The sequence below is a fragment of the Centruroides sculpturatus genome, unplaced genomic scaffold (genome assembly GCF_000671375.1).
Source record: "Centruroides sculpturatus isolate CEXI.00-Female unplaced genomic scaffold, Cexi_2.0 scaffold109, whole genome shotgun sequence".
Taxonomy (NCBI): Eukaryota; Metazoa; Arthropoda; class Arachnida; order Scorpiones; family Buthidae; genus Centruroides; species Centruroides sculpturatus.
In genome coordinates, this window is record NW_019384440.1 from 374233 (window position 1) to 390877 (window position 16645).

Consider the following 16645-nt stretch of genomic DNA (forward strand, 5'->3'; position numbering starts at 1 on the left):
TTATCTTTTATATATTTCAGTTGTTATTAATAATCACAGGGAATTTATGTACTTCATATTTTTTTTCTGTGAATATTTTCCTTTTCAGAAATTTGTTGGAGGGCAAAACAACTTCTGCAGTCAAACATTATTCTCAAGTTGAAGTTTCTGATATACCCATTTTTGCAGAATCTGTTTTAACTGCAGTTAGAATTGCTCTTAGTCACTACCACTTGGAAGAAGAAGTTAGTATATTTAAATTGAAATATATCTAAAATATATCATTTTAAATTGTTTTGTTACAGATTACTTTACTAAGAGTTACTTTTTTCATCATTTGAGAAACACTAACTATTAAGAACATTTCTAAAAAATTAAATAAATTTTCATTGAGATAGGATCAGAAGAAAAACCAATACAACAACAGAATCAATAATCCCATATATATANTAAAATTAAATTTTAATTAGATTAACAATTTAGAACTATCTAGAAAAAGATTAATGTAGAATAGCATTTGAATTTGCAATCTTTGCAAGTCAGAGAAGTGTTTTAATTATTGTCAGATTTTTGATCCATTTAATTATCTCTAGGATTATAAATAATTTAGAATCATGTAGATCATTTCATTTTGAGATGAAAGTTGCAGCCAGCTGAATATAGGGAACATAGATGAATGTGTTTCCACTTGAAGTGAAAGTTGACTTTCATGGTTTATGTTATTTAAAGTTATTATATAATTTGGAGGCAAAGATCAGATCAGAAATCTGGATAATGTACCTCACCATTTTGTTCAGATTGCAAGTTAAATTTCCATTTTGAGTTAATCTTTTCTTTTAAATATTTTAAAATTAAATTAAATAATTTTAATCATTAATTTACTGCAAAAAGGTAATATCATATGCTTTTAATGTAAAATCACTTAATGAATTAAAATATAGTATCACTAGGTAATTAGCTGATTAGATAATTATATGATTTCTGTTCATTATGGTGGGAAACTGTGTAATTAATGGTCCTGCCTTTTGTTCCAGTTTAGTCGGTCAGAGCCCCTTGTTAATATGTTACTGTAACATAGGGAAAAAGAATGAACTGAATTTTTTACATCCCTTTCCTATTTAATATATTATGCTCCCATTGAATGCTACTCACTTGTTAGATTGACCTGACTGGGACAATGTGGCAGATCATGACAATATAGATGCTTCCATCATTTGAATCTCAGATACAGAACCATACCAAAATTTCTATAGCTTTGAAAAAGATTTCCTTGTTGTATTTTCTGAGTAACAGAGACCTTAATATTCATTCAGTTTCTTTAATGAGATAAGGCAAATTCTAAATAAAAAATGATCATGCTGAATGATATGAAGTAGTGCCATCTGGTCACAATTTGATTTTGATATTATAATTATAAAATGAATAACATTAATAAATATTGTTAAATAATTATTATAAATAAGAATAAGTAATATTCTTCTATTAATAAATAATAGAAGAATATTAATATTAATAACAACAAAAAAACATTTTTGACCTATTCATAGTTCCTCCTAAGTTAGGACTAATGAATTGAATACATAAATAGCATTTAAAAATGCTATTTATTTATTTAAATAATTTATATTATGTATTTAAAAATACATAAATTTATATTTATAATTTATTTATTATAAAAACAAATTTATTAAATAAACAAATAAATACACAAATTTGTATACTTATTTATTTATTATAAATACAAATTTATTAAAATACAAATATAATAAATGTAAAAATACAAATTTTGTTCTGTTTTAATTGCAAAATGCTATTTATGTATTCAATTTGCTAGTCCTAACTAAGGAAGATCTATTAATAATAACAGTATAACAGACTTTGGTTTTTATATTAATAAGTAGTTCATGAATAACATATTTTATTCATTTAACAAATGATTGAATAACTATTTGTAAAGTTTTTTTATATTTCTGAGTTACATCATAGTTCAACAGAAGATGGTTGCTGAACTTTCTCAAAAAGTTGTTGATATCTAATTAATATTTCTTTATAATCTTTATATCAAAAAATGTACATATCTGTATTTATAAATTTACATTTGTAAAAACATTTAGAATACAAAAATTTCATAATATTTTGAAGATAAATATAAATATAATTGTTCAATAGTGAGAAAAATATAAAAAATTGTTCTAAGATTAATGAAAAATAAGTATTAAATATAATATGCAGTTACATATACATATTTATACAGAGAAATATTGTATAATATAGTTTTCAAGCTAAATAACAATTTTTAATATGGAATGAAGTAAATACGAATAGAGGAATGAACAAGAATTAATTTATATTATAAATCAGATTCTTGAAATAATAATATTTATTGAAATAATCTAGATAGGAAATTATTTTGTCATAGATTTGACATTGTGATGAGAAGATATTTCCTGAATTAAATTTGCTAATCTAACATAAACATTTAGGTGCATTAACATGCATTCAAATGATGGTTGTGTAAAAAAATCTAAAAATTTAAAATTTAATGCATATACAGGGTGGGGCATAATGGAGTCCCACATTTATGAGGTGAATTAACAAAAAACAGTACAATAATATGGAAAAACTTTTTATTTAATCAAAGTACATGTAAGAAAGTTATTTTTGGTTAGGTTTTAAAAATGATGGCATCCAAATGTTGTCCATCATGAGCGATGTACATTTGGAGCTGTTCCTTGAAGTTTTCTTCACTTCTTACCAGCATATCTGGAGGAATTTTGGCAAGTTCCTCATGAATGGCCTCCTTGAGTTCTTGTAGGGTTTGAGGGCAATGTTTAAAAACCTCTGCCTTGAGATATCCCCATAAGAAAAAGTCACAGGAGCTCAAATCAGGGGAGCGAGGGGCCATTCAACGGCTTCTTGTAAAGCGATTAGTCAACTGGGAATCATCTGGAGATGACACAGTAGAAGTAGAAGCAGAGAAAGATGACATATTTTTGAGCAGAACATGTTGGAGACTGCTCTATACTGTTCTGAGTGTGGTGATGTTTGCAGGTGTCCTCACAGATTTGGGATGCCCAACTGACTTTTTAGGATTTGCAGATCCTGTTGCCCTTTTGGACCCATTTCAAAATCATTCTCCAATCAGGAACACTTTCCTTTGCATTTAAACAAAATTGTGTGTGAAATGCCTCTGTGTTGCAGTCACAGACTCTGTGTTTTTGAAAAAAGCCTTCACGACGAAGCCCCATTGTTCACCTGACAACAGCATGTTGACTACTGACAACTCTCTTGTTTACGTCACCTAGTGGGACATCATCATTTTTAAAACTTAACCAAAAAACCTTTAATTCACCTCATAAATGTGGGACTCCATTATGCCCCACCCTGTGTATATATATATATATATATATGCATATATATATATATATATATACACACGGTGGGNTTGCAAATTTTTTCACTCATTGTTTCAGAACACCTGTTTAGTACTGATGGTTGACTGTTTGACCGTGAGGCAAAAATTCAAAGTGCACAACTCTGATTTTTGAATGTGAGTGTCATCAGTTGAAGTCGAAGGCTTTCCTGGTTGAGAGTCATCTTCAACTAATTGACAACCATTTTTGAATTGGGTAAACCATTCATAATGCTGTGTATGACCTAGAGCATCACTTCCCATAAACTTGATTCAAAAGTTGAAATGTTTCCATATATGTTGCATTATTGTTCCCATAAATTGCACATTGCAAAAATCTCCATGAACACTGAAACACCTTTCACTCAAAAAACAATAACATGTGAATGAAATGAGATATCAACAATCCAAAATAAGCAGCTTATTTGGTAGGTTATCATGAACATAGTGTTGTCAACTTCACGACACTAGGGGACGCTGTTTTTTCCCTATTCAAAAACTTCAGTTATTTTTTGAACAAATCTTATATATACTATAAATAATTAAATCTTTTGGTAAATAGATTGTATTGGACTGTTTAATAGATTTCTTATATTATTGATTAGGCATATCAAGATATTTAAAATTGTAAACAATCGGTCCAAAGTGGAACTTGAACCTGCAATACAACCCACTTACCATGCGGTTGTATTGCCAGTTATGCTACCTGAGTCTCCTAACCAATTTTCTCTTCCAGATGTATTTAATTATGATATAATACTTTATGGGATTATAGGATGATGATGCTGAAGGCATCCCCAGCTAAGTAACTCAGAATGGTTATATCATAATTAAATATGTCTGGAAGAGGAAATCAGTCCAGGGGGCTTGGGTAGCATAACCGACAATTTGACCACATGGTAAGTGGGAGTTGTGGGTTCAAGTCCTGCTTTGGGTTGATTTTTTCTTTAAGAACTTTCTAAATTATTTAATTTTAATTATTAAAATTAATGAGAGATGACATCTAACACTGCCCTTTAGGGACAAATTATTTAGAAATGAATTTAAAATAATTATGAATAAATAGCCTGATATAATCTAATAGTTGTTGGCTTATGAATAATATATCAGGTTTCCAGATATTTGTATATGTATATGTATATTATATTTTATTACCATATTGTTATGATTTCCATCTCAAAAATACATTTATTTATTAATCTTATTATGTAGAAAAATAATATGTTTGAAAACTTTGTAAAATTGCAAAATTTTTATTACAGACTTTAAATGATTATTTCACTGAAGAACATAGTAAGTTGCTGAATCTTTGGAGGCAATTACTTAACTTTCGACATGAATTTGCAGAAATGAAAATGAGTACCGCACGTGATTTAACGACTTTAAAGTCAGATATAACACTTTCAGCAAGTCATATGACAGGAGCTTGTTTAAATTTGTTAGCTAATTCATCACTATCTCAGGTGAACTGACCTTAAATTAAAATATACTTAATTTATTTTTTAAGTTTTTTTAGATGAGTTTTGTTTTATTTAATTTAAATATTAAAATAGTTAATAATTTTAATATACTACATTTAAATTTTTCACAAATGTTTTATTTTTTTATTTAACTATGTGATAATTTTAGTTTTAATTTTTAAGAGACTTTTTTACAGTTTTCAGAAACCCACAATATTCTTAAATTCAAGAAGATTGTAATTTAAAATAAATTAAGTCTTTCAATTTCAAAATCTTATTTAAGAATTAAGAAACAAATTAAAGTTTAAGTTATTTGAATAATCATTTTTCTTTATTATTTAAAGATTTGTTATGCTGAACTTTTTTTTTAAATATTTTACAAATTAAATTATCAAAATAAGTATTGGGTTTGATAATTTAGAAGTTCTAAATATTTCTTATATACCATATTACTTCAAAAGTTCACTAAAAATTGATATATTTTATAAAATTTAAGGAGACAGATATGTTGAATATTGAACTTCAGAAAATTACTCAAGAATTTAAAAAGTTACAAGTTAAATATGAAGTAGAAAAGAATGAATACAAAGAAAAGTAAGTTCAGTTAGACATTTTAAAGTATAAAATCACCTTTCTTATTTTTGTAAATATATAAAAACTTAGTGTAATTTGAAAATTTTATATTAAATTCAATGAATTTTAATTTCAACAAATATAATTGGAATATTTTAAAATAGGATTCATGACCTTACTGTACAAAATGAGAAAGCTAAAAACAATATTGAAGAAAAAGAAGAAACAATTGATACTTTAAGAAATAAAATTGATAAAATGGTATTAAACAGTCTTATCAATTTTTAAAAACTTATGCTTTGATACTATTACTACAAAATAATTTTAATTTATAGATAAAAGAAGAAGAAGAAATGGAAAATAAAATTGAAAATACTAATATACAATTAAAATATCAGTTGAATTCATTATATGCCATATATAAAGATATAGCACAAATTATTGTTGATGATGCTTATCATCAAAATTGGATTGATCATTTACAAGAACATTTAGAAAATAGAGGACAATTTATTTTCAAGTAAATATTTCATTTTTTGAATTTTAATTATATTTAGAGACATTTTATTGTTTTACTAAAGATATAATTTAAAACTTCAGTTTTTTTTAAATATTAAGTTATATATTTTTGTTTGTTTATTTTTACAGTAAGTTCTTACTTTTTTAAATAAAAACTCTCAAATTAAATATGAATTTCTTATTTAATTATGCAGTGATTTATTTCAAACAAGGAAAGACAATTATTTAATAGTTTTAAATTTCATTTTCTGTTTATTATTATTTTATAAATCCACACAGTTTTTTTGTACAGTACATTGTAATTATTTTTAAAAAATTCAATAGTTTAAATTAAAGTAAGTCTTTGCAATAATTTTTTAACCATTTTAAAATTGATATTACAAAATTAAATTTATATTTTTTGTTATAAAGTAAATTGTATGAAATTTTGCAATAATTATGGTCTTGTTAGAGGAGAAAAGATGAAAGTTTCATATGAAATTAGGTATTTTAAAGCAATTTTGAAAGAGAAAAATATAAAGTTTATTTTTATGTCAACACTATTTTTATTAAAGTCTTATAGTTGATTTATTCAAAAAATGGTAATAAAATAAATAAATTGAAAAAATATTCCCTTCATTTCCATTAAAGCTAGATAGATTGCTGATTGATTAGAAAAGCTGATTTTTATCTTTATTTACTTGGATTTTTTCTAAGCCTAAAATTTTTGGCTTTTTTTGTCAGTAACTTACATCACACAAGCAACTCTTATTGATATAGACTTTATTACTGGATGTGAACATGCATGTATTTTTTTCTTAATAACCCCTCTTCAGTCCTTATTTTTTATATGTATTTTATCAAAGCAAATAATAGTTATAAATTACATCACATATATGTGTTTACAGATAATATTTTTAAAAATATTTTTTTATTTACACTAGCTGATTATTGAATACAAATTGAAATTAAAAATTGGGCAATTAACTAGATATATTATAAAGATTTGTTTAAAAAAAAGGTGCTGTATAAAATAAAATTGAAGTAGATAAATAAAAAAAATTAAATAAATAAAATTTTTTAAAAACATATAATTTTTCAAAAAATAATTTAAATAGCTACTACCTGTAGATGGATAAAATTACAAGTTGGTAAGATTTAAAACAAATTTTTTGAATAAAAACTAACAAACGAAATTAAAAATGTGGGTTTGAAAACTTTTCTTCAAAAAAGTTTAAATTAAAAGCTTTTAAAACCACTATAAAATTGTACAAATTATACTGTATGAAAATCAACATAAATTGACAAAAGTACAACACTGTATTATAACTGGATGGGGGAGGGATTTTGGATGGGATTTCAAGTGAACTCTACCTATCATGAAGAAGTGGTTGCCGGATGTCACTAATAGGTAGACCATCATTTAAGTTCATTTTATATTCATTTATTTTAATAATTTCTAAATGTTCATGTAATTTCCTTTTAATAACATTTTTTTCTTTTTTGAGGATTTTAACATCATCAAGTGAAATTTCACAATCTTCTCCATTACAATGTATGGCCACTGCTGAGTTAGTGTAATTATATTTTACAGTGCATAAATATTCTCTTGTCTGATTTTTAGGGCTTTTCCAGTTTCACCTATGTATTGATACAGGTTGGCAACTGTAGGAAATATATAGAAACAACTAGTTATAGTACAATAATGAAAAATAAGAGTTGATACCTGTATGTATGTATGTATACATACATACATATATCCCTTGTACAACATGGTAGTTATGTTCTGAAAAAGTGCCATGTTATGCAAATCCATTCTATACGAAACGAGGGACTAGTACAAAACATACGATTAGGTTCCAGAAGTTAACAAAAGTGTACTATTCTTTTTTTGTTTCTAAGAGAAACATGTTTATTAAAGTAATCAATAATTTATTTTCAATCAATAATCAAGTAACAATCACAATTAAGATACTGTATTATGTGTTAATGTTAACTTTAGTAACATGAGGTTTTTTTTTACAAAGTATTGTAATTTTCTGAACTTTTTTCTTGATTTTGATTGGAAATATCAGCAACATTTTCATTTTTTAATTTTTACCATAAAATTTTTTGTGAGACAAAATAAAAATCTGTTATTAATTGAAAATTTGTCTTAGCAGGTCGTGTTTGTTCAGTTGAGTACTAAGTGATTTTTTTCCATAATTTGTGTTTGAATAATGGATTGTTCAATTTGGGCACAGTTTGAGTACCAAGATACAACCGTATTCTATTCATCATTTTTACGAATTATTACTTATCTACGGTAAAAAAAGGTTGATAACACTTGCATAAAAATATTTAAATAAACTTTACTAAATATGAAGATTAATGTATAAAAAGAAAATACAGTGACTGTCTTAAGGACTAGTCTGAAAGCATTAACAACAAGGCCTGGTTGATAGGAAAGCTAGGACAAGGAAGAAAAAAAAATTGCACTATCAGTTTCATTAAACCTGACAAAAGGCACAAAATCAATTGAAAATTTCAGTATTCTAAAATCAGAAGGCAAATTTGAGACAAAACACATGCTTACTTGAATAAAAAAAATATTGAATAAAGGAGTTTGCACTTAAAACTTGTGAAATTTTCTATGGAGGATTTTCAAACCATGTTAGAATGAAACCAGAAGTCATGTTGGGCAGGGGATTTCCCCAATTTTCGAACCATGTTAGAGTGAAACCGTGTTGTACAAGGGATACCTGTATATATTTAGTTATACATTCTGGTGATGGGAAAAACATTTTTGAGAATTTTTAATACTTAAATAAAACTTTTTTAAAGATTGTTAGATTTGGCTATCATTACAAACAGAATTGTTAGAATTTTCATTGCTGATGAATATATAAATATAAAATGAATTCACTTTTTATTTCATTTATATGTTACCAGATAAATTTATGAAATTACTAATTCCATTTTATCAAAGTAAAAGATGAAATTAAAATAATAATAGTTTTATCTGTTGAAAATGTTTTGTTTCATTATTTATTTATCTATAGTTTTATTATGATGTGATGTTTTTATCCTTAGAAAATTTTATCTTTTATATATTTCAGTTGTTATTAATAATCACAGGGAATTTATGTACTTCATATTTTTTTTCTGTGAATATTTTCCTTTTCAGAAATTTGTTGGAGGGCAAAACAACTTCTGCAGTCAAACATTATTCTCAAGTTGAAGTTTCTGATATACCCATTTTTGCAGAATCTGTTTTAACTGCAGTTAGAATTGCTCTTAGTCACTACCACTTGGAAGAAGAAGTTAGTATATTTAAATTGAAATATATCTAAAATATAAATTTGTTTATTATAAAATATAAAGTTTTATATATATATATATATCAAACTTTATATTTTATATACATAATTTCTTAATATTATGTAAAGTGTTTTTATTTAAATTAATTAATATGATAATTTATATAAATTGTAGTAACATATTACAGTTGTGTATTATTGCACTAAGTTTCAAAATTATAGGTTTTTAATTTTGATAGTTTGTTTATAATTGTATTTATTTCTATATTTTATTTATTTTTGAAACTTTCTGTTAATGGAATTGTCATTACTATTTATTTTTCAATTATATAAAAATATGAATGAAAATATAAACTCTGGCCCTAATTATAAGAAAATGAGTCAGAATCATCTACTAGATCAGCCTTGAGCTATATTAACACTATGATTTTTATTAATTATTAAATATGACTAATTCAATATTATGATATTCAGTATCAAGCCTAATATCAATGAAGATATAAAAATTTTGGTTTAGCATAGTTCTAGTTGCTATCATTTAAAAAATTTTATGTTTAAAATTAAATTTTAATTAGATTAACAATTTAGAACTATCTAGAAAAAGATTAATGTACAATAGCATTTGAATTTGCAATCTTTGCAAGTCAGAGAAGTGTTTTAATTATTGTCAGATTTTTGATCCATTTAATTATCTCTAGGATTATAAATAATTTAGAATCATGTAGATCATTTCATTTTGAGATGAAAGTTGCAGCCAGCTGAATATAGGGAACATAGATGAATGTGTTTCCACTTGAAGTGAAAGTTGACTTTCATGGTTTATGTTATTTAAAGTTATTATATAATTTGGAGGCAAAGATCAGATCAGAAATCTGGATAATGTACCTCACCATTTTGTTCAGATTGCAAGTTAAATTTCCATTTTGAGTTAATCTTTTCTTTTAAATATTTTAAAATTAAATTAAATAATTTTAATCATTAATTTACTGCAAAAAGGTAATATCATATGCTTTTAATGTAAAATCACTTAATGAATTAAAATATAGTATCACTAGGTAATTAGCTGATTAGATAATTATATGATTTCTGTTCATTATGGTGGGAAACTGTGTAATTAATGGTCCTGCCTTTTGTTCCAGTTTAGTCGGTCAGAGCCCCTTGTTAATATGTTACTGTAACATAGGGAAAAAGAATGAACTGAATTTTTTACATCCCTTTCCTATTTAATATATTATGCTCCCATTGAATGCTACTCACTTGTTAGATTGACCTGACTGGGACAATGTGGCAGATCATGACAATATAGATGCTTCCATCATTTGAATCTCAGATACAGAACCATACCAAAATTTCTATAGCTTTGAAAAAGATTTCCTTGTTGTATTTTCTGAGTAACAGAGACCTTAATATTCATTCAGTTTCTTTAATGAGATAAGGCAAATTCTAAATAAAAAATGATCATGCTGAATGATATGAAGTAGTGCCATCTGGTCACAATTTGATTTTGATATTATAATTATAAAATGAATAACATTAATAAATATTGTTAAATAATTATTATAAATAAGAATAAGTAATATTCTTCTATTAATAAATAATAGAAGAATATTAATATTAATAACAACAAAAAAACATTTTTGACCTATTCATAGTTCCTCCTAAGTTAGGACTAATGAATTGAATACATAAATAGCATTTAAAAATGCTATTTATTTATTTAAATAATTTATATTATGTATTTAAAAATACATAAATTTATATTTATAATTTATTTATTATAAAAACAAATTTATTAAATAAACAAATAAATACACAAATTTGTATACTTATTTATTTATTATAAATACAAATTTATTAAAATACAAATATAATAAATGTAAAAATACAAATTTTGTTCTGTTTTAATTGCAAAATGCTATTTATGTATTCAATTTGCTAGTCCTAACTAAGGAAGATCTATTAATAATAACAGTATAACAGACTTTGGTTTTTATATTAATAAGTAGTTCATGAATAACATATTTTATTCATTTAACAAATGATTGAATAACTATTTGTAAAGTTTTTTTATATTTCTGAGTTACATCATAGTTCAACAGAAGATGGTTGCTGAACTTTCTCAAAAAGTTGTTGATATCTAATTAATATTTCTTTATAATCTTTATATCAAAAAATGTACATATCTGTATTTATAAATTTACATTTGTAAAAACATTTAGAATACAAAAATTTCATAATATTTTGAAGATAAATATAAATATAATTGTTCAATAGTGAGAAAAATATAAAAAATTGTTCTAAGATTAATGAAAAATAAGTATTAAATATAATATGCAGTTACATATACATATTTATACAGAGAAATATTGTATAATATAGTTTTCAAGCTAAATAACAATTTTTAATATGGAATGAAGTAAATACGAATAGAGGAATGAACAAGAATTAATTTATATTATAAATCAGATTCTTGAAATAATAATATTTATTGAAATAATCTAGATAGGAAATTATTTTGTCATAGATTTGACATTGTGATGAGAAGATATTTCCTGAATTAAATTTGCTAATCTAACATAAACATTTAGGTGCATTAACATGCATTCAAATGATGGTTGTGTAAAAAAATCTAAAAATTTAAAATTTAATGCATATACAGGGTGGGGCATAATGGAGTCCCACATTTATGAGGTGAATTAACAAAAAACAGTACAATAATATGGAAAAACTTTTTATTTAATCAAAGTACATGTAAGAAAGTTATTTTTGGTTAGGTTTTAAAAATGATGGCATCCAAATGTTGTCCATCATGAGCGATGTACATTTGGAGCTGTTCCTTGAAGTTTTCTTCACTTCTTACCAGCATATCTGGAGGAATTTTGGCAAGTTCCTCATGAATGGCCTCCTTGAGTTCTTGTAGGGTTTGAGGGCAATGTTTAAAAACCTCTGCCTTGAGATATCCCCATAAGAAAAAGTCACAGGAGCTCAAATCAGGGGAGCGAGGGGCCATTCAACGGCTTCTTGTAAAGCGATTAGTCAACTGGGAATCATCTGGAGATGACACAGTAGAAGTAGAAGCAGAGAAAGATGACATATTTTTGAGCAGAACATGTTGGAGACTGCTCTATACTGTTCTGAGTGTGGTGATGTTTGCAGGTGTCCTCACAGATTTGGGATGCCCAACTGACTTTTTAGGATTTGCAGATCCTGTTGCCCTTTTGGACCCATTTCAAAATCATTCTCCAATCAGGAACACTTTCCTTTGCATTTAAACAAAATTGTGTGTGAAATGCCTCTGTGTTGCAGTCACAGACTCTGTGTTTTTGAAAAAAGCCTTCACGACGAAGCCCCATTGTTCACCTGACAACAGCATGTTGACTACTGACAACTCTCTTGTTTACGTCACCTAGTGGGACATCATCATTTTTAAAACTTAACCAAAAAACCTTTAATTCACCTCATAAATGTGGGACTCCATTATGCCCCACCCTGTGTATATATATATATATATATATGCATATATATATATATATATATACACACGGTGGGNTTTCTCTTTCTACCGTATATTTTGAGCAGTCGTACAAGATATTTGTAGGGCGCTAGGCTTCATATGGTAAACATTATCTTCTTGTTGTTTATCAATATCACAGTTTTTATTGTCTGTTTTATGAACTCACTCATAGGCCGATTGCCAACGACTGACGCTTCCTGCAGGCGGGAAAAAATTCAGGGCTGTGCATGACTGTCCCCCTCCACAACTCCACCGAAGGAGGCCTCTCGCGCATCATTGGTTTACGCGGAAAAAAAAAAGGTCCGATACTTTTTGAACAGACCTTGTATATATATATACAAGAAATCCTCATTAATTTGAACTCAGCTAGTTTGAAATCCCATTGGTTCATAACTGTACTTTTGTTCTGACTGGGAATATAGAGATTTATGTGTTGTTAAGGAATTTAGTTCGAAATATGGTTACTTTGAAATTCTGGCTAAACTGTGATAAGAGTATGTTAACTGGTTCATTTAGATTGAAGTACCTCCATACTAAAAGAGAACAATAGACCAAGAACAACTCTAATCTGGTCAATATGGCTTTGCTTTTACAGTAACACATTTTCAGGTGTCGGACTACCCTTTTTTTTCTCTTATCTCATAAAATACAGCTGGGTTTTGAGATGGCAAGATTGGGCTACAAGTAGTAGATTGAGATATTTGTAGGGCGCTAGGCTTCATATGGATGACTTACTACTATTTGGGCCACTTTTAAAATAATTTGGGATACATTTTGAGGAATTCTGCTTTACTTTTTATAAACCCATCTGGAATCTGAGAGGTTGTCACTGGACATGTGTTGTTTACCTTCAAATTTATATTTATATTATTATTAATTATTAATTAACAAAAGTAGCATTCTGTATAAGTAGCTGTACTCTGTTTGCTTAATTAATAAATTACAGTGACATGGCAGTTGGCTTATTGGGGCAGGGCATGGCAGGTATTTATCAGTGATGTGGCATGTATATATATACACATCAAATTTAAATTATTTTTATTCTATTCTTTTATATAGTATCTGTATATATAGTACAATAGTTTATCTATATAATATAGTATACTAGAAGATTGTAATTAATGAATTACATTTAAAAGCTTTTGGTTCAAATCAATTTCAGCTATAATCAGAATTCTAGTTTTTAGCTTATAAATTAGTAATTATACATAATTTTGCAAACCAAAACTAAATATTTATATATAAATTGTACTTTAATGTTTACTTTTTTGAATACTATTATAACTTGGGTCTTTCAAAATAAANATTCAACTATAAATATTTATTTCACTTATGTTCTTGCCTTATGTAATATTTAACCAATTAAAGTTATATTTTAGAGACTTCATATAGGAGAAATATTATACTTTAAAAAAAGTTGATGTTTATATTGTGTAGAATTATTTTCTTATATCTTTCATCATTTTTTACTTCATTTGTTTCTCTTTTAAATGAAATTAACAAAATTTATTTTATTACTTACTCTACAAAAAGAGAACTTTAAGATAATCTTGATAATAAAGAAAGGAATGTAATTAATGAAATGGAAATCTAAAATAAAAGATTATTTTACAAGTATCAGAGGTTATTGTAAAAGTATTCAAATTAAAATGTAAGAAGCTGTATTATTTAATTTTAACTAATGGAAAAGTTTTAAAGTAACAAATTAGTAAATTATTAGATATTTTTGTTTTAAAATTAAGAAAAAGTGTGCTACAAGCATTATTTTTCATTATAAAATTAAAAGAGGCAAATAAATAAATTTAAAAATGTGAGAAAGATCTGAAATACTTAATTCTCAGAGTAAGAAACAAGCTGAATATAATTTTTACTTCTGAATATGTTATCTATATGGAGTTTCTAAAATAAATAAATAAGAAATATGAGGTCTGTTCAAAAAATAAATAAACTTTAATTTTTTAATTTTTATTCTTCAAGTTACAGATTATTGGACCTTGTCCCCTTCAAAGTACTCCCCTTCCCTATTCATACACTTATCCCAGTGATGTTTCCACTTTGCAAAGCAGTCCTGGCAAGCTTGTTTTGGATTGTCCTTCAATGCTTGTGACAAATTTGTTTTAATGTCATCAATTGTGTCAAAACATCATCCTTTCAGCACTGATTTTAATCTTCGAAACAAGAAAAAATCATAATGAGTTAGGTCTGGTGAGTAAGGGGGCTGGGGAGCATAGTCGCCTGATTTTTGGCACAAAACGGGTGAATTGACAAGGCTGAGTGAACAGGCGTGTTGTTATGGTGAAGGAACCATGAATTGTCTTGCCACAACTCTGGTCTCTTTTTGCAAATTTTTTCACTCATTGTTTCAGAACACCTGTTTAGTACTGATGGTTGACTGTTTGACCGTGAGGCAAAAATTCAAAGTGCACAACTCTGATTTTTGAATGTGAGTGTCATCAGTTGAAGTCGAAGGCTTTCCTGGTTGAGAGTCATCTTCAACTAATTGACAACCATTTTTGAATTGGGTAAACCATTCATAATGCTGTGTATGACCTAGAGCATCACTTCCCATAAACTTGATTCAAAAGTTGAAATGTTTCCATATATGTTGCATTATTGTTCCCATAAATTGCACATTGCAAAAATCTCCATGAACACTGAAACACCTTTCACTCAAAAAACAATAACATGTGAATGAAATGAGATATCAACAATCCAAAATAAGCAGCTTATTTGGTAGGTTATCATGAACATAGTGTTGTCAACTTCACGACACTAGGGGACGCTGTTTTTTCCCTATTCAAAAACTTCAGTTATTTTTTGAACAAATCTTATATATACTATAAATAATTAAATCTTTTGGTAAATAGATTGTATTGGACTGTTTAATAGATTTCTTATATTATTGATTAGGCATATCAAGATATTTAAAATTGTAAACAATCGGTCCAAAGTGGAACTTGAACCTGCAATACAACCCACTTACCATGCGGTTGTATTGCCAGTTATGCTACCTGAGTCTCCTAACCAATTTTCTCTTCCAGATGTATTTAATTATGATATAATACTTTATGGGATTATAGGATGATGATGCTGAAGGCATCCCCAGCTAAGTAACTCAGAATGGTTATATCATAATTAAATATGTCTGGAAGAGGAAATCAGTCCAGGGGGCTTGGGTAGCATAACCGACAATTTGACCACATGGTAAGTGGGAGTTGTGGGTTCAAGTCCTGCTTTGGGTTGATTTTTTCTTTAAGAACTTTCTAAAATTATTATTTAAATTGATTGTATTTGGCCATTTATAAATTTTTAGAAAAAAAAATGAATATTTTAAAATAGGATTCATGACCTTACTGTACAAAATGAGAAAGCTAAAAACAATATTGAAGAAAAAGAAGAAACAATTGATACTTTAAGAAATAAAATTGATAAAATGGTATTAAACAGTCTTATCAATTTTTAAAAACTTATGCTTTGATACTATTACTACAAAATAATTTTAATTTATAGATAAAAGAAGAAGAAGAAATGGAAAATAAAATTGAAAATACTAATATACAATTAAAATATCAGTTGAATTCATTATATGCCATATATAAAGATATAGCACAAATTATTGTTGATGATGCTTATCATCAAAATTGGATTGATCATTTACAAGAACATTTAGAAAATAGAGGACAATTTATTTTCAAGTAAATATTTCATTTTTTGAATTTTAATTATATTTAGAGACATTTTATTGTTTTACTAAAGATATAATTTAAAACTTCAGTTTTTTTTAAATATTAAGTTATATATTTTTGTTTGTTTATTTTTACAGTAAGTTCTTACTTTTTTAAATAAAAACTCTCAAATTAAATATGAATTTCTTATTTAATTATGCAGTGATTTATTTCAAACAAGGAAA

At 26.5% G+C, this 16645-nt stretch overlaps 2 protein-coding genes across 3 annotated transcripts in view; both read left to right on the forward strand.

Moving 5' to 3' along the window:
* The window catches only part of LOC111620116 (rootletin-like), a 52487-nt gene extending 37631 nt beyond the window's left edge, over nt 1-14856 (forward strand). The window contains exons 5-10 of the mRNA XM_023361975.1: nt 4654-4854; nt 5348-5445; nt 5589-5685; nt 5760-5944; nt 9089-9224; nt 14713-14856. Of these exons, the coding sequence (XP_023217743.1) occupies nt 4654-4854; nt 5348-5445; nt 5589-5685; nt 5760-5944; nt 9089-9224; nt 14713-14856 (861 nt within the window). The remainder of the gene's footprint in view (nt 1-4653; nt 4855-5347; nt 5446-5588; nt 5686-5759; nt 5945-9088; nt 9225-14712) is intronic.
* Nucleotides 14857-16073: 1217 nt separating this feature from the next.
* LOC111620126 (rootletin-like) overlaps nt 16074-16645 on the forward strand; it is a 53760-nt gene continuing 53188 nt past the window's right edge. For both annotated transcript variants that reach the window (XM_023361985.1, XM_023361986.1), the window contains exons 1-2: nt 16074-16171; nt 16246-16430. In XM_023361985.1, the coding sequence (XP_023217753.1) occupies nt 16169-16171; nt 16246-16430 (188 nt within the window). In that variant the 5' untranslated portion in view covers nt 16074-16168. The remainder of the gene's footprint in view (nt 16172-16245; nt 16431-16645) is intronic.